The sequence below is a fragment of the Staurois parvus genome, unplaced genomic scaffold (assembly GCF_062004578.1).
Source record: "Staurois parvus isolate SC_StPar_1 unplaced genomic scaffold, SC_StPar_1.0 ptg000832l, whole genome shotgun sequence".
NCBI lineage: Eukaryota > Metazoa > Chordata > Amphibia > Anura > Ranidae > Staurois > Staurois parvus.
The window spans coordinates 2791937-2810872 of NW_028318628.1; the positions used below are offsets into that span (position 1 = coordinate 2791937).

Consider the following 18936-nt stretch of genomic DNA (forward strand, 5'->3'; position numbering starts at 1 on the left):
TTCGAACAAATTTCAGTGAGTTATTCCTAAGAATTACAGGCCTACAATATAAAACGCCAAATTTCCATGCAAAATAATGGTACCGCTTTCAGCACCAAAAATCTGAAATAATCATACCACCAGGGAGGTTAAAAAAAAAAAAGCTATAATCCTACACCCACAGTTGATCCAGAGGAAGGCAAAAGAAACCCAGCAAAGCATTATCCAATTTGCTCCTGCAGGGAAAACAATTCCTTCCTGATCCCCCTGGATCAACTTTACCTATAAATGTTAGTACGCAGTTATATTCTGTGTATCTGAGAAACAACCAGGCCTTTTTTAAAGCAATCCACTGAGCTGGCCAGAACTAGTTCTTGAGGGAGTCTATTCCACATTTTCACAGCTCTCACTGTGAAGAAACCTTTCCTTGTTTGGAGTTTAAATCTCTTTTCCTCCAGACGTAAAGAGTGCCCCCTTGTCCTCTGTGATGACCTCAGGGTGAATAACTCTACACCGAGTTCACTATATGAACCACTGATGTATTTATACATGTTGATCATATCCCCCCTTAATCTCCTCTTCTCAGAGAATAAATTCAGTTCCTCTAATCTTTCCTCATAGCTGAGCTCCTCCATGCCTCTTATCAGTTTGGTTGCCCTTCTCTGTACTTTCTCCAGTTCTCCAGCAAATTGCAAGTCGTACCTGATTTGACCGGGGTGCTGCACTTTATTTATACATGTTTACATTGGGATCGTTGCCTACACCCTGAGTGCCAGCAGCCACTGTAATACTTATATCTATTTCCAGTTAGTGCTCACTTCCATATCCATTTTATAGCCATACACCATAACCGCGTCCTAATCACCACCATACCCCATAACAGCGTCCTAATCACCACCATACTCCATAACAGCGTCCTAATCACCGCCATACCCCATAACAGCGTCCTAATCACCACCATACTCCATAACAGCGTCCTAATCACCACCATACTCCATAACAGCGTCCTAATCACCACCATACTCCATAACAGCGTCCTAATCACCACCATACCCCATACCAGCGTCCTGATCACCACCATACCCCATACCAGCATCCTGATCACCACCATACCCCATACTAGCATCCTGATCGACACCATACACCATACCAGCGTCCTAATCACCACCATACCCCATACCAGCGTCCTGATCACCACTATACCCCATACCAGCATCCTGATCACCACCATACCCCATACCAGCATCCTGATCAACACCATACACCATACCAGCGTCCTGATCACCACCATACCCCATAACAGCGTCCTGATCACCACTGTAATAAATCTAAATTATGATTCGGCACTTATATTGATGGCAAGCTTGCAAAATATTTGGTTTTTATGATTAGTCATAATTAATATTAATATGTGTAAATGGTCTTTTGACAAATGGTAGTATTAGTATTCTTCAATTAAACCGAGACTGAAAAAGATATGAATAAATTAAACTGAGACTGAAAAAGATATGAATAAGTTAAGCTGAACTAGCTAAATCAGTTGAAGGTTGAGTATACTATATTTAGGCATAAAGTATCTGGTAGTTATGTCAAGGTTATTAGAAGTGACTTACTATTACATTATGTATTTTAATAGTATCTGTGTGTATTTAGTATACGTCTCTAACATTGATACATATATAGTTTAGTGATTATACATTGATATGTTCTTAAGCTATACTATTCTTTAAATATATAGCTGAGGGTTCATCAGCATACATACAGTTGTGGCCAAAATTATTCAACCCCCAATGCTGTAAAGGGGTTTAGGGACTATAGTGTACATTTGGAATTGTATTCAGAATCAAATCCTACAAGGACGTTGTAACTACCCAAATGCAACTAAAATGACATCAATTGTTTATGTAATACAGTAGTAAATGGTTCTTATGTGGTTTCTTCATTGCCACAATTATTCAACCCCTTAAAGACTACCACTCTGAAGAACAGAGGTTCATACAGGTGCTTTCCATCAGGTATTGAAAACACCTGTGGATGTCACCGAGCAGCAATCAAGCATAATAAGCACCAATTAGGCAGCTTTAAAATGACTGTGATACTCAGCTCCTTCTAGACATTTACTGGTGTGGTTACAAACATGGTGAAGGCAAGAGAATGGTCCAGGAAGACAAGAGAAGAGGTGATTTCTCTTCACAGGAAGGGCAATGGCTATAAGAAGATTGCAAAGATGTTAAACATACCAAGAGACACCTTAGGAAGCATCATTCGCAAATTCAAGGCAAAGGGCACTGTTGAAACGCTACCTGGTCGTGGCAGAAAGAAGATGCTGACTTCGACTGCTGTGCGCTACCTGAAGCGTAGAGTGGAGAGAAGTCCCCGTGTGACTGCTGAGGAACTGAGAAAAGATTTGTCAGATGTGGGTACAGAAGTTTCAGCCCAGACAATAAGACGCACACTGCGTAATGAAGGCCTCCGTGCCAGAACTCCCAGGCGTACCCCCTTGCTGTCTCCAAAGAATAAGAAGAGTCGACTGCAGTATGCCAAAAGCCATGTGGACAAACCACAAAAGTTGTGGGATAGTGTTCTGTGGACTGATGAAACAAAATTAGAACTGTTTGGGCCCATGGATCAACGCTATGTTTGGAGGAGGAAGAACAAGGCCTATGATGAAAAGAACACCTTGCCTACTGTGAAGCATGGTGGAGGGTCAATCATGCTTTGGGGCTGTTTTGCTTCTGCAGGTACAGGGAAGCTTCAGCGTGTGCAAGGTACCATGAATTCTCTTCAGTACCAGGAGATATTGGATGGAAACGTGATGCAGTCCGTCACACACCTGAGGCTTGGGAGACGTTGGACCTTTCAACAGGACAATGATCCCAAGCATACCTCCAAGTCCACTAGAGCATGGTTGCAGAGGAAAGGCTGGAACATTTTGGAGTGGCCATCGCAGTCACCAGACTTAAATCCGATTGAGAACCTCTGGTGGGACTTAAAGAAAGCAGTTGCAGTGCGCAAGCCTAAGAATGTGACTGAACTGGAGGCCTTTGCCCATGAAGAATGGGCGAAGATACCCGTAGATCGCTGCAAGACACTTGTGTCAAGCTATGCTTCACGTTTAAAAGCTGTTATAACTGTAAAAGGATGCTGTACTAAGTACTAAGATTGAATGTCACTTGGGGGTTGAATAAAACTGATAATGCTGTGAGCACAGAAAAGACATTTGTGGTTATTTCATTATAACTGTTATGTTATATTTGTCTGACCTACAAGTGCCTCTTTAATGTAAATGTAAGCAAGATGACTGAATGATCAAAAGCAATGTCAAACTGGCCAAAACACTCAATTTCAGTGGGGGTTGAATAATTTTGGCCACAACTGTATGTTCCTGTCCATCAAACATCATATGTATAGCATCCTTTCCTTATATGAAATGGCTTTGCTAATCAGTAATAGTTTCCATAGAAGGTATTTAGATCACTAACTATGACGTAAATTTGCCTCTTAAAAGACCATGAGACAACGGACATGAGAGACTCTCACTTATACGCTAACAGGACACTCTTTCATACATAACACACACACACATGGCTTTTCATGAGAACTTTCTGAGATGCTGGAACAGGTGCTGCAAGACAAGAGATCATCATTAACGTAACTTCCGTCTACTTGCTGCTTCTTCCCAAGTAGACATGAGAAGGACAAGTAGAGCTTGAAGGACAGGACAACACAGCACATGGCCGTACTTCAATACCTAATAATGGTGACTCTTTCTTTATCTCTGAACTTTTGTTTGTTATTTCTACAGTAGTTTTATCTACATGGAACTGTTCATAATACGCTTTACATTGTTATTTGACACCATTGTGTGATAGAATAAAATCACACTTCATTTTTTATTTCAATGGCTCTTTCATTCATAATCGCCTCAAGACACTAGAAGAAGTATTATATGTGTATAAAATCCAACAACCACCATACCCTAAAACAGCGTCCTGATCACCACCATACACCATACCAGCGTCCTAATCACCACCATACCCCATAACAGCGTCCTTATCACCACCATACCCCATAACAGCGTCCTGATCAGCACCATACCCCATATCAGCATTCTGATCACTCTCGTACCCTATACCAGCATCCTGACCACCGCCATACCCCATACCAGCATCCTGATCAGCACCATACCCCATACCAGCATCCTGATCACCACCATACCCCTTATCAGCTCTCTGATCACTGTCATACCCTAAATCAGCATCCTGATCACCGCCATGCCTAATAGCAGCATCCTGATCACCCCCATACCCCATAACAGCGCCCTGGCTACTGCCATACCAAACTCAATTTTTCTTCCATAAAAAAACCCGGAACGGACAAAAACGGATGTAAACGGGTGAAAAACGGATGTGAACAGATGTAATAGGATGAAAAACTGATGTAAACTGATCCGTTTTTTTAAAAAACTTTTTTCGATCCATCTTTGAAAAAACTTGACTGAACTGATGAAAAAAACAGAATCTCCTCGTGAAAGGACTATAACATGCTCCAGCATCTGCACCCTCTCCCCCCGAACCCCTCCTCCCTGTGACAGCAGGCAGGGGGGCCTTCTTCCCACACATGCTGTCACTATTTGAAAACAACATGGCTGCTCGGGCTCCACCCACACGACCGCATCATTCATTCACAGTTTCTTGTGAATGGATAGATTTCAAGTCCTGTCAGCCATTGCAGCTGACAGCTTGTAGTTGTCAATGAACTATGAGGGCGCTGGTGAATGCTCTCGTAGTTCATTGGTCTTCCTGCTCTCAAGTAACTGCCTGCCTGTACAGGAGGTACGGGCAGACAGCTATCCTGAGAGCGTGCAGGAGCCTAAGATTGCACCCGAGATCTGCTGATTGTGGGTGCAATGCTCTGCAGGGTCCTTAGAAAAAAAATCATAAATGCACTTTTTTTGCCTGCAAAAAAATATGCATTTATTATTTTTTCTCAAAAGATGAACTTTAAAGGAACTGCCCACCAGAAGTGTGCCATTAGGGCTGTTTTGAATCCCCCAAGTATCTGTTCAATGTAGTACTATCCCCATGGAAATGGTGTAGGTGTCTATACAGTAAGTAATGTACATTCTGGAAAGACAGAATGGTTGTTTATTGGTTGATACATTTTTCATGGTATTAATATCTTTCTTTTTCAGTAAACAATGTAGGTATGAATATTAATCAGGACCCATGCAAATATATGAATATCCCCAATAGAGATCAGGTATGTTCTTTCTCATTAAAGAAAATTCTAAAACTATCATTGATTTGTGTGTAAAAAAGGGGATGTTCCTCGGTGACAGTTCTCTGTTATTCCCTACAATATCCTCAACTACAGTAGAATGTTTTTATGTGTAAACCGTGATGAAGGCATTGTGGTAATTTTCATTTCTGTGTATTTATTAGATGTTGGACAAAATAATCAACTGCAATATCATGTCAGTATTATGGGTAAGTGTATGTTAGTATTTGCTGTTAAACACATCCATATATCAGTGATTGCAGATCAGGATATCTTACAAAAATAAAAGTATTTCAATTTGCAATGTGATAAAAAGTGGCATTATTTTCCTGTTCCTGTAATTAACACCGTCTTTTCCTTAGAGTATATCTAGTCCATAAATCAATAATGTAATGTTTTGCAGATCAGCAATCCTTAGATGTGGTGGCTGCATTCGTTTTCTTTTTTAGTCTTTTTTAGTTTTTTTCTTTTATTTTCACCTGGTGATCTGGCCAGTAAGTTTATTATTTCTCATCTACCTTTAACCACTTTCCCCCCCTTTCAGTCCAAACCAATTGTTCAGCACTGTCACACTTTTAATGGAATGCAGCACTGTACCAATATTACATTTTTATCATATTTTTGAGACCGATAGATCTTTCTTTTGGTGGTATTTGATCACCACTGGGTTTTTATTTTTTGCTATATAAATGAAAAAATACAGTAAATTTTTTAAAAAACATGTTCTTCTTTGTTTCTGTTATGCAGTTTTACAAACAAATAATTTTTCTTCATAAATTTAGGCCAAAACGTTGTCTTCTACATTTCTTTAATATAAATAATCCCAAATCAATGTATATTATGTAGTCTGTGTGTGAGTTATAGAGTCTCCAAACTATGGGATATATATTTGAAAATTGATCAATCCTGATGTACTGACAGCCTATCTCATTTCTTGAGGCCCTTAAATGCCAGGACAGTACAAATACCCCCCAAATGACCCCTTTGTGGAAAGTAGACAGTCCCAGGTATTTAGTAAGAGGCATGGTGAGTTTTTTGAAGTTGTCATTTTTTTGTCATAGTCTTTTGAAAAATTATAAAAATTAAAAAAATTGGGGGTGTTTTTTTTTTGCACAATTTTTTAACATACTGTCACCAGTGCAGTACAGCATCATCATATGACCAGTGTGGCGGTGATCGGGGATACTGACTGGTGATAGCATGTGTAAAAAAAAAGAAAAAAGTAAATTTATAGAATTTTTTAAAGTTTTTTTTTTTCTTTTTTTACTATCTTTGTTTTTTACATACTGTCATTAAAGTGGTTTAATGTCACCATTGTGACACTGTACTGCTCTGGGGGTGATCAGGGATCTTTTTTTTACAGTATTATTGTTGATCACTGTAATAAGCATTAGTTTTAAGCATCATAAATGGCTTTCATTCATGACAGCTTGGTTACTATTCACTTGGTACAGAGTGACAATTACCATGTGATAGCTGTGTGCCAATCGCATTATCACAACAGTAAGCAAGCTGTCATGAATGAAAGCCATTCTCAACAGTTTTGATGTACATTGCTTACATTGTAATCATCATCACTATAATTGGTCGTAGGAATCACATGATACCCCGGCTGCTCGTAGTGGCTGGGCACCGAGCTCCATGATCAGCTGTGTCCACAGGACACAGCGGTCATGGGATTAACCTCCCTGGCGGTATTCCCGAGTGTAGCTCGGGGTAACATTTCAGTACCAAAAGCGGTAACCCCGAGCTACACTCGGGAATACCATGCGGCGCTGCTCCGGCATGTGTTCTTCACTTACCTTACCCTGCGCTCCCACGATGTGTCCCCTGCAGCGTCCCCGGCCATCTCCTCCGGCCGATGCCGGCATCTGGCTTCTGTGTCCTGTCCCTGTGACGTCGGGACGTACGGACGCCGCCGCCGCCGGCGGCGGGAAATTTAAAAATTTTAAAAAATGTCATTTTTTTTTTTTTTCATTTTACACAGTAAAACATTGCTGTTTCAACCTATTTCACATACATATTGTCCCTAGTGCTTTGTCCTGCGCCCTGCCTGCATTTTGTCTGTTCTTTCTGCCTGGAAACTGAGAAATGTCCATGGCGTCCAAAAAGTGTCCCTTTAGGTCAAAAGCGGTTTAGATCAGCTAGAGAACAGCGATAGTAAATCAGAACCACTTGCAGAATTGAGTGATAATGATTCGTGGGGGAAATTCGTCATCAGAAACTGAAAAGGATTTTGCGACTGAGCTCAGCAATGTGCGAACTTGCCGCTATATTTCACATTTCAGTGTTTTTGGTTTGATTATATTATTGAATTAAATTTTTTATTATTTGTATATTATTTTTATGATTATTTATTAAATTATAATTTATGATTTTGTGTTTCAAATTTTATCATACCCGGGATGTTTACTAGACTCTTGTTCGGACAGATTTCAGTGAGTTTTTCCTAAAAATTACAGCCTACAATAAAAAAAATACATATTTCCATGCAAAAAAAATGGTACCGCTTTCAGCACCAAAAATCTGAAATAATCATACCGCCAGGGAGGTTAAGCCGCTACGTCCCCCTAGGGAGCTCACCAGTATGCATGAGCTAGCCTGTAGCTACTGCCAGCTCATAGTAAATGTACTGTGGATGGGAGGCAAGTAGTTAAGCTGTATCATTTTTTTTTTCTTTGTAAATGTCATTTTTGCTGTTATTGCCTAAATACGGCCAGCGTCCATATTTGGGCAGTGATGTCACAGCTATCCCCGCCCCTTTGCTTAAAAGGGGCTGAGATTCCCATGACGTCATTGGTTCCTATGGACGCTGTGGATGCTTGCTTTCTTAGAAACCAGTGACAGTGGAAAGTTGTCATATAAAGAAGTAGTAGAAATAATGCTTCTATATATGAACAGGATAAAGTTTGGGCATTCAGGTGAATGCCTGAACTGTCAAAGTGTAGCTCAAAACTGATCCCTACCTGAGACAGGAAGTGTGTTACTGGCCCCATCACCCGGTAAAAATAAAGTCCTATAAAAAGCAAACTAATGCAGCCATCACATCTAAGAACTGTTAAACTGCAATATATATTTTTTTGTTTTTGCAGTTTGCACAGGCCTTTACAATATAAAGGGAGACAGTACAGTTACAATACAATTCAATACAAGCGGGATAGGAGGGTCCTACTGGTGAAAGCTTACAGTGTAATTAAAAGCTTTAAAGTGATTCTAATTTTTTTAAGTCTAATTTTTTTTCACCTTAATGCATTCCGTGCAGTAAGGTAAAAATCACCCCACTAACTGTTCTACCCACTCCCCTCCCCAAACACATACTGACTGCTGTCACCGTTCCAGCGCTGTCCCGGCTGAAGCACCACACCTCTCACTTCCTGGTCTCACAGTAGACACTGAGGACTGTGGGAGCCATAGGCTCCTGCTGCTGTCAGTCAAACTTCTATGAGGAGGAAGCAGGGTTTTGGCTTATCAGTGCTGTGTGTGTCTATGGACATACATAGCCCGGCTTGAGAGCTCCTTAGCACCCATAAAAAAAAATAGTGTTTAATATCACTGTAAGTTAAATTGCATTCAATGTGTGTTTGGAAGTTGGATAGTGTAGATCAGCACAGTGCTGAAGTAGGTCAGTGGTAATGTAATGGCTGGCGCGCAATTTCTGATATTCACTTCTGATACTTACTGACACTCATCCTGTACTTTTTAGGTCTCAGTAGGTAAGTAATATAATTTCATTTATGAGTCTTTCATTTCTTTTTTTCTTTTTTAGATGACTCAGATTATTCTCCCTCAAATGTTGCAGAGGTAAATATGGAGCTTCAAATTTGGGTAATGTGCTGATGGCTTCATTCAGAACCTTTGTTACTGTCTTTCAGAAAGAAAGGCTTGATTATAAATCTTTCTTCTGAAGTTGGAAACCGCCCATATCCAATGTCACTCGTATATAGTTCCACAAAAGTAAGTCTTTTTTGTTGACATTTTAAAGAGATATATTTTAAAAGCTCAACTGAACGTTCAGTTTGTATCCACCAAATATCTGTCCTATGGGGTGGGTTTTGCCTAATCCCTATATGTTCTGCAACATTTGTCATACCTCAGTTGACACTCTGTTTGTAATCTCAGGTCCACGAACAGTGGTTCTTCCCCTTCCCCTCCCACTACGTTCCCTAACTCCCCCCCTCCCGGTTCCCTTCCCGGCTTCCCTCCCGGTTCCCTTCCTGGCTTCCCTCCTCCCTTTCTCCACCACTGTGTCCGTCCCCTATATATGGCTAGATAAATGGTGTGCACGTTTATTTGGATTATCCAGTCGCACTCTACAGAGTCCCTAGTCTCATGTTGCGTGTTTTATGTCCGATAAACCATGTTCTTTGCATTGTGTTGAAATCTGCTCATTGTGACATGACTATTATTCATTTGTTCTATCTGCTATTTGAAAATTGTTCAATAAAAACTATTGGAATATAAATCCACTAAACATATTCCAGGTGAATCGAAACTACAGCCATAGCATGAGTAGGAAAGCCTATCATTTGCCAGCATGCTGCAGAAAATGGACCTTTGCTCTCTTTATGGAAGCAGTGGTTTCTCTGCAGAGGTCTGAGATTGCAACCCTGCTTTGTTAACAATTTGCCCTCCTTAGGATTTACCCCCCTTCCTGACCAGGCCATTTTTTGCTTTACGGCGCTGCGTTCTTTTAACCGACAATTGCGCAGTCATGCAATGCTGCACCCAAATGAAATTTATGTCCTTTTTCCCCCCGAATTGGGCTTTCTTTTGGTGGTATTTGATTGCCTGTATGTTTTTTATTTTTTGCGCTATAAAAAAATTTTGAGAAAAAAATATATATTTTTGACTTTTTGGTATTAAACATGTCTAGTAAAAAAATGTAAAAAATCAAATTTCATCATAAATGTAGGCCAAAATGTATTGTGAAAAATCCCAATACATTTAAAGAATTGGGTTACATGAAAGTTATAGTGTTTACAAATGGCGGTATATTCTGGGATTTTTTTTTAATTTTTACTACTAATGGCTGTGACCAGCAACTTATAGTAGAACTGCGGGACTGCAACGGGAATTCTGACACTGTGAGGAACTGACTTGGTGTCACTGAAAGTGACACCAATACAGTGATCAGTGCTAATAAAAAGCACTGACACTGTATTAATGGCACTGGGCAGGAAGGAGTTAACATCTGGGGTAATCAAAGGGTTGTGTTGGGTGTGTTTTACTATGGGGCGGTGTCTGTGTGCTTCACTGTAAGCACACTGCTTTGCATGGCTGTGCTGTGTACAGCCATTCAAAGCAGTGTGCAGAAGCTGACAGGGAGGTGAACTGTTTTGTTTACTAACAGTACTCCTCCCCGTCAGAGATCCTCGGCAATCACTGGGCGCCAGCGAGTAATCACCGGCCAGGACCCGGTGATTGACAGCCATGGCTGTGAATGGCGGTGCAGGTAGAGCGCATGTACTCCTTGTGCATGCCCCCTGCCCAGAAATGCAAAATCACTTATATATATGTGATTTTGCACACCCGTGCCACCCTGTAGCAGTATATCTGCTATAGGGCTGACGGGAAGCGGCTAAGTTTAGGGCTGTCCAATCAGCTAGAAGTGTGAGCTTTACTGAATGGAGAACTCTGGTTTAGACTCAGCAGGGCCAATTTCAGACCTCTGCAGACAGTGGGGGTTATTTACTAAAACTGGAGAGTGCTAAACCTGGAGCAACTCTTCATAGTAACCAATCAGCTTCCAGGTTTTATTGCAAAAGCTTAATTGGACAAGGTGAAGTTAGACGCTGATTGGTTACCATGCACAGCTGCATCAGATTCTTAGTGCACCAGTTTTAGTAAAGGTTCTCCAGTGCTTCTCCTCTCCCCTAGACAAAATGAGCTATTAACCCTTGCAGTGCTGGCACAGCTCCACTGAAAGGGGTATTTTTTTTTTATCTGCCCAGAGATGGGCTTTAACAATGGGTGCCTTTTACAAGTTTCAATTGGGATTTAACTAAGGCTGCAAATTTGGAAATGCACACAAAATAATTTTTTTTAATTGAACAGAATTTCAAGAACAGAAAAAGTACCATAACTTGCAAAAAATAAAATGTATCCTTTACTAAGGATATTCACCCCCCTTATACTGTATGTAGTCATACATTCTACTGCCACCACGGGTGACTAATTTCCCCATAACCTTAAATGTTAGATCATGATAAGAGCACCTTGCCTCCTTGGGTGCATTGCCCGTGGTTGTGGGGCATTCCCATTGAACTCAATGAACTCAGTGTGTGGCACCACTTGTCAAACTCTGCATCCCGAGCTAAAATTGCTGTGGCCATGCAGCAAAGCATCTCAGCCACAGCGTGTGAACAGCCCTGTCAAGCTATTATTGTACAGTTTGGGTGGGCAGCCAGGGGGTTGTAAAACTATGTCTCAGTTTTTACTGTCCTCCCCTTACCGCCCATCTGAAAGAGACCTTAGTTATCTGTATGCTGAACACAGTAACCTTTAGGCCTCATGGTGGGAGGCAAAAATGTGTGGCTGAGCCGCGTTTTTGCCAAATGCCCTCCCTTAAGCTGCAATAGGCAGCAGACGGAGGTGTTTACATGCCACAGTCACAAGGCTTCTGTCCTGCTGTAAAGTTTACCCGACATTGACTGGCAGGAAAATGGGGAAGTGCCACAAACACCCTGGTTGTAGTACATTTGTTGGCAAAAATGGAGTTAAACAGTTGGGGAGGAGGCGTCACATCGCTTCCTCACTGCCTGTCAGTAGCATCTGAAGTGCGATCCAAACACAGTTTGGGCTTCAGAGGAAAGGGAGATTTAGACAAACATCTAAATCTACCCTTACAGTCTATTCATTATACAGGATTTATATAGTGCCAACAGTTTGCTCAGTGCTTTACAAAATGAAGGTAGACATAACAGTTACAATACAATTGTAAACAGAGGGCCTTGCTTGTTAGAGCTTGCAATCTAGGAGGAAGGGTTGAGTAAGGGTAATAGCTGTGTCGGGATGAGCTGACGGAGGAAATAAATGGAGGTGGTGGATAGATTAGGAGACAGCCGGACACATTGGGGTAGGGAGTTCCATAGGATGAGAGAAGCTCGGGAGAAGTCCTGGAGGCAACTATATATATTTATTATATATGTTACATGTATCACAAATATATTTAAAGTGTTAATAAACCCAGGACCCTGCATTCACTATATCTGGTCTCCCACAGTACACACAACATGGAAATGCAATTATTTTAGTAAATATAAACTGCTAAATACCTTTTCTCATCATCAGCAGTTAGAGCAGTCTTGTGACTTCAGCAGAGCACTGGTTAAAGCTTGTAGGAGGAGCTTTCTTTCTGCTCAAGGATGATGTGAAACCCCCTGACCCTCTGTCTGGACAGTGCTGATTAGCCCTTTGCTAATCACATGCACTCTCCCAAAAAAAAACCCTCTAGAAATACACACCAAACTGAGCATGTGCATGCAACTACGGATTCAGTTTGTATCAGGTGGTCATTTCAACAAGTGGAGGGGCAGAGAAGAAAGGATCAAACAGCCTTTTTACACAATGCAGAGGGATTAACCCCTTAGGTTCCACAGTGAGTATAACAAGCATACTTTACTGCATATACAGACTGATTTTACTGTTGTGGGTTTAGTAACACTTTAAATAGTATCATTCTAATTGTGATACTTTGATTTCCTTTTTGTTAATTACCGAAACCCATTAATCCTTTGTTCTGCAGGTCTTTGTGGATTTCTTTTCTCGTGGTCTACATGTGGAATACAAGTCTAAGGGTATAACAGTGCAGGTAAATGGCTCTTGGTTTGAAGTCCTGGGAAATTTCATTTCTATGCATGATACTGTAGCATTCTCTATATTTGTACATATTGCAGTATTTTTCTCGGCTCACAAGTGAACTTTACAGTTCAGGCAGCAAATAATTGCCTATCACTTATGTAGCATAGTAATAATTCTGAAGTGTATGAATGTATAAAGGTGAGTGCTTTACAGCACGGAGACTCCCTTATATTGGTTGCAGTAATCATAAAACAATCAGGAGAGGCATTTGAAAGTAAACAGATTAGATAAAGTACAGACAAGTAGAGTTGTTGAAACATTTTACTGCCCAGTCAGCAAGTAGAGAACCAGTTTGTTCAGTATTCAGTGACATTTAATCTGAACTCTCTAAGCTGCATTCATACTTGAGCGTTTTGTAACTTGCAGCCTGAAGCTACAAAAATGCTAAACATATCAAATCCTTTGTTCTCTATGGAACAGGTACCATAGAGAGGAAGTTTTAAGCACAGGTGTACCTCGGTTTACAAACGCCTCGGTTAACGTAATTTTCGGTTTACGAATGACAATCCATTGAAAATAATGCCTCGGTTTACGAATTGTTTTACAAATTTTTTTCACAATAAGAAGTGTATGCCGGTGCCGATTTTTAAATGCAATTGCCAGCTTTTTTTTTCTTCACTATAGCTCACAGAATTAGCTGTTATTTTCCCTGGAGTTAAAGAAAACTTTGTTTCTTTTAAGAAACAAAAAGGAATCATTGTTTCTTTTAATTCAGGGAAATAAACTAAAAGAAAACTTTCTTTCTTTTAGCTGGGGGGAAAGTGACAGCTGAATCTCTGAGCTATAGTGAAGAAAAAAAAAAGCAGTAATTAAATTTAAAAACCAGCACCATAATAAATAAAACAACATCGTGGGGTCCCCCCTCCATTCATACCAAGCCCTTCAGGTCTGGTATGGGTTTTGAGGGGAACCCCCACACCTAAATTAAAACAAAATGGCGTGGGGCCCCCCCCCAAGATCCATACCAGACCCTTGTAACCCGACAGGTCAGGAAAGGGGGGGGGGGACGAGCGACCAGGCCACATGCCCTCAACTTGGGGGGGTGCTTTGGGACAGGGAGGGCTCCCCCTCCCGAAGCACCTTGTCCCCATGTTGATCAACTGGGGCATGCTGGGTCATTGATGTCACAACCAGGTGGGGCCACACGCTTGATGTCACCTTACATATTTAAGAACTGTCAAGCCAGCTCAGAGGCTGATGGCCGGGAGCCAGCGTTGGGAGCGGAGCCTTTTTTTAAATTCTTTTTTCAGGTTGGCGGCGGTGGTGGACTTCATGATTGACGTTGGATCTACTGCGGGGGACATTCTTTTAGTTTCTTCTTTTAATAAAGGACTTGTCAAAGACCGTGTCCTGTCTTTTTTCACACTACACTTTTTTTTTTTTTAGGAATGAGTATCGGGACCATGTACCCCATACTCATTCACATGGGGGGGGCAAGATCTGGGGCCCCCCTTGTTAAAAGGGGCTTCCAGATTCCGATAAACCCCCTGCCCACAGACCCCCACAACCACTGGCCAGGGTTGTGGGGAAGAGGCCCTTGTCCCCATCAACATGGGGACAAGGTGCTTTGGGGGGGAGCCCCCTGCCCCAAGGCACCCCCCCATGTTGAGGGCATGTATCCTGGTATGGTTCAGGGGGGGGGGGCGCTTGCTCATCTCCCCCCTTTCCTGACCTGCCGAGCTGTGTGCTCGGATAAGGGTCTTGTATGGATTTTGGGGGGGACCCCCACGCCATTTTCTTGTACATTTTGGTGTGGGAGTTCCCCTCAAAATCCATATCAGAACCGAAGAGCTTGGTATGGATGGGAGAGGGGACCCCACGCCATTTTTTTAATTATTTTTTTTATTATTATTTTATTATTTTTTTAATTGCTGGCAATTCTTTCTTTTACATTCAGCTGTTAGTGGGGAACTCCGCTGACAGCTGAAACATTAACACATGGTTGTCACTACTAAAATACCGCATGATTGATAAAATAACTCATGTGGTATTTTAATATGACCTCCGGAACGGATTAATTGGTTTTCAGTGCATTCCTATGGGAAACGGTGTTTCGGTTTACTAATTTTTTGCTATACGAAAAGTCCCGCAGAACGAATTAAATTCATAAACCAAAGTATGCCTGTATTTTTGTAGCTTCAAGCTACAAATCATGGAAGTGTGATTTCAGCTGTACACTTCACTATAATGTGCAGACAGTCTACTATTAGTAGTCCTGTCTGTATTAGGGCTCATTCACACGGGTGGCAGGGGGGGTTGAGTGGTCTTACTGTCCCTGACCGCCAGCCTAGACAACCGTATACAGCCGTCCAGGGCTGTACCACCTCTTCAGCTGTGATGCTTTGCTTCACAACTGCAGCAAAAATGAAAGGGCGTGTCACATCTGGCAAATGGTACTGCCGAAGTCGCACGATTTCAAAGTTGGGGAACATGCCAATTTCAGGTGCGATTTGCAAGACATTGGACACAGATGTGTATGCAAATCGCACCAAAAGTTGATTTTGAAAATTGGCCGACTAAGTCATAAAGTTCATCCAATATAACAGGCAAAACTTCTGTTCCTTCCAAGTCACGGCTCATGCGCATATTCTTTTTGGAAAAATGATCGTACGATTTGACCATCATTGAGTCAAAAATCGGTAATTTTTCAAGAATTTTCCAACATGCCCGATCACCAAAAAGGGGAGGAACCACGAAAATCGTCCAGTGCCATTGACACACTAACACAGCGAAAATAGGCCGATTATTCTTTGGTCCAATTTTCGGACAAAAAATTGGTCGAATTTCGATCCATGTATGGCCAGCCTAAGGATAGGTTCACACCTATGCAGTTTGCGTTTGATCCGTTTCTGCAGTGTGTTTTGCGTTGCGTTTTTGCACATGCGTTTTTGATGCGTTTTGCGGTTTTTTTATTTTAGTTTTTTTTCTTGTGGCTAGGCAGATTTAAAATGCAAAACGTGTAAAAAACGCAGCAAAAACGCACTACATGCTTTTCTGCAGTGTTTCTATCGAAGTCTATAGAACCAGAAATGCAACTTTTTGCGTTCAAAAAAGTCCCTGACCCTTTCCAAAAAATGCACTGGGTGAAAATGCGGAGATGTGAACGTGTCTCATAGGAAATCATGTTAAATGGACTGTAGTGTGTTTCTGTAAAATGCAAACCGCTGTAGAAAACGCTTAGTTGTGAACCTAGGGTGCATCCTATAGGCAGCAGTTACACTGACTGTATGCAGTTCTCTTCAGCTTTGCTGAATGTGGTGCAGAGTATCTCAATCTGGTCATATACACCTTGCCTTTAGCTGCTGTAGCCTGGTTACTGTAACTTAGTGCTCCTCTATTCCACATTAACAAAGGGCAAATTAATATTATGCATTGATTTACCAGTGTTTGTATAATGTAATCTAATCATGAAATTGTGAAAGGATTCTTTAGTCCTCATGCACATTGGACGTTTTTACAGCGGCTGTTTTTGGCTTTTGACATTCTACAGCCAGTAAACCCCCCAGCATGTTATCCTATGTCTCCATGCACACATAGACTGTAATCAACGTTTTTTAGCTGGAAAATACCCCCAGAACTAGTGAGTTTCTAGAGGAGCTTTTTAGCTGTAAAATCGCTATAACACTGAAAAACGCGGCAAAACATGGTAAATCGTGGTAAATCAGCATTATTTTGGACTGTTTTTTACTATTAATTTTAAAAATTTGGGGGGGTAAAAATAAATTCAAAAAACACAAACGCGAAAAAAACGCGGCAAAACGCTAATACAAAAATGCTAAAAGACACTGAAAAACTCCCATTGTTAACGTGACTTTACACAGCTAACGTTACCAGCGTTCATAAAACGCCCCGTGTGCATGGAGCCTTAAATGGACTTGTGTTGTTTTCCCTAACTGGTGAAATTGTTGTCACAGAGTGTGATGCCATTGTTGGTCTCAACGGACATGACCTATAAGATGAAGACGAACATATTTGTGAAATCTCCAGACGACTTTGCTTGTGAAGCTTTGAACACTGTGGGATACACAAGCAGGACCAGCGGATGTCTCTCACACTCCCTCCAGGTAACAGCATCTCCAATTCTTGTGGTTGAGTAATACAAATTGGAGCCATGCCATGATGTGGTCTGTCAGAGCCTAATGTGGTTCAGCTTTCTGGTAATTGAAGGGAATAAGATTTGTTTGTTGTTTGTCCGTGCTTACTTTTCTGATATCACCCACTCTAGATATACAGTGTGTGTGTATGTGTATATATATATATATATATATATATATACAGTGGGGATCGAAAGTTTGGGCACCCCAGCTAAAAATGTGTATTAATGTGCATAAAGAAGCCAAGGAAAGATGGAAAAATCTCCAAAAGGCATCAAATTAAAGATTAGACATTCTTATAATATGTCAACAAAAGTTAGATTTTATTTCCATCATTTACACTTTCAAAATAACAGACAACAAAAAAATGGCGTCTGCAAAAGTTTGGGCACCCTGCAGAATTTATAGCATGCACTGCCCCCTTTGCCAAGCTGAGACCTGCCAGTGTCATGGATTGTTCTCAATCATCGTCTGGGAAGACCAGGTGATGTCAATCTCAAAGGTTTTAAATGCCCAGACTCATCTGACCTTGCCCCAACAATCAGCACCATGGGTTCTTCTAAGCAGTTGTCTAGAAAACTGAAACTGAAAATAGTTGACGCTCACAAAGCTGGAGAAGGCTATAAGAAGATAGCAAAGTGTTTTCAGATGTCAATATCCTCTGTTCGGAATGTAATTAAGAAATGGCAGTCATCAGGAACAGTGGAAGTTAAAGCAAGATCTGGAAGACCAAGAAAAATATCAGACAGAACAGCTCGCAGGATTGTGAGAAAAACAATTCAAAACCCACGTTTGACTGCACGATCCCTCCAGAAAGATCTGGCAGACACTGGAGTTGTGGTACACTATTCCACTATACTTGTACAAATATGGTCTTCATGGAAGAGTCATCAGAAGAAAACCTCTTCTACGTCTCCACCACAAAAATCATCGTTTGAACTTTGCAAATGAACATATAGACAGGCCTGATGCATTTTGGAAACAAGTTCTGTGGACCGATGAGGTTAAAATTTAACTTTTTGGCCGGAATGAGCAAAGGTACGTTTGGAGAAGAAGGGGCACAGAATTTAATGAAAAGAACCTCTGTCCAACTGTTAAGCATGGGGTTGGATCAATCATGCTTTGGGGTTGTGTTGCAGCCAGTGGCACAGGGAACATCTCACGAGTAGAAGGAAAAATGGATTCAATAAAATTTCAGCAAATTTTGGATGGTAACTTGATGCCATCTGTGAAAAAGCTGAAGTTAAAGAGAGGATGGCTTCTACAAATGGATAATGATCCTAAACACACCTCGAAATCCACGGGGGATTACATCAAGAAGCGTACACTGAAGGTTTTGCCATGGCCTTCACAATCTCCTGACCTCAACATAATTGAAAATCTATGGATAGACCTTAAAAGAGCAGTGCGTGACAGACAGCCCAGAAATCTCAAAGGAACTGGAAGACTTTTGTAAGGAAGAATGGGCAAAGATTAGAGATGAGCGAATCGAAGTATCCGAAGTGGAATTCGAGTCGAATATCGGAAAAATTTCGATTCGTGCCGAATCCGAAAAACAGCCTAATTCGGACGCGCGAATCGAAATTTTTCCGAAAATGGCGGCTGACATGTGCGGCGACGGAGCGGGGATGTCGGGGAAGGCGCGCAGACAAGGCGCGCTGCCCCATAATGCATTCCTCAACGACATGTGATCGCATCAGCCAATCAGCAGCCAGCCAGCCAG

General features: G+C 41.4%; 1 protein-coding gene across 1 annotated transcript in view; it reads left to right on the top strand.

Moving 5' to 3' along the window:
- The window catches only part of LOC149443774 (very-long-chain 3-oxoacyl-CoA reductase-like), a 56822-nt gene that overhangs the window by 19307 nt on the left and 18579 nt on the right, over window positions 1-18936 (top strand). The window contains exons 5-10 of the mRNA XM_089655304.1: window positions 5174-5241; window positions 5424-5468; window positions 9026-9060; window positions 9132-9213; window positions 13004-13069; window positions 17034-17183. Coding sequence (XP_089511430.1) covers window positions 5174-5241; window positions 5424-5468; window positions 9026-9060; window positions 9132-9213; window positions 13004-13069; window positions 17034-17183 — 446 coding nt within the window. The remainder of the gene's footprint in view (window positions 1-5173; window positions 5242-5423; window positions 5469-9025; window positions 9061-9131; window positions 9214-13003; window positions 13070-17033; window positions 17184-18936) is intronic.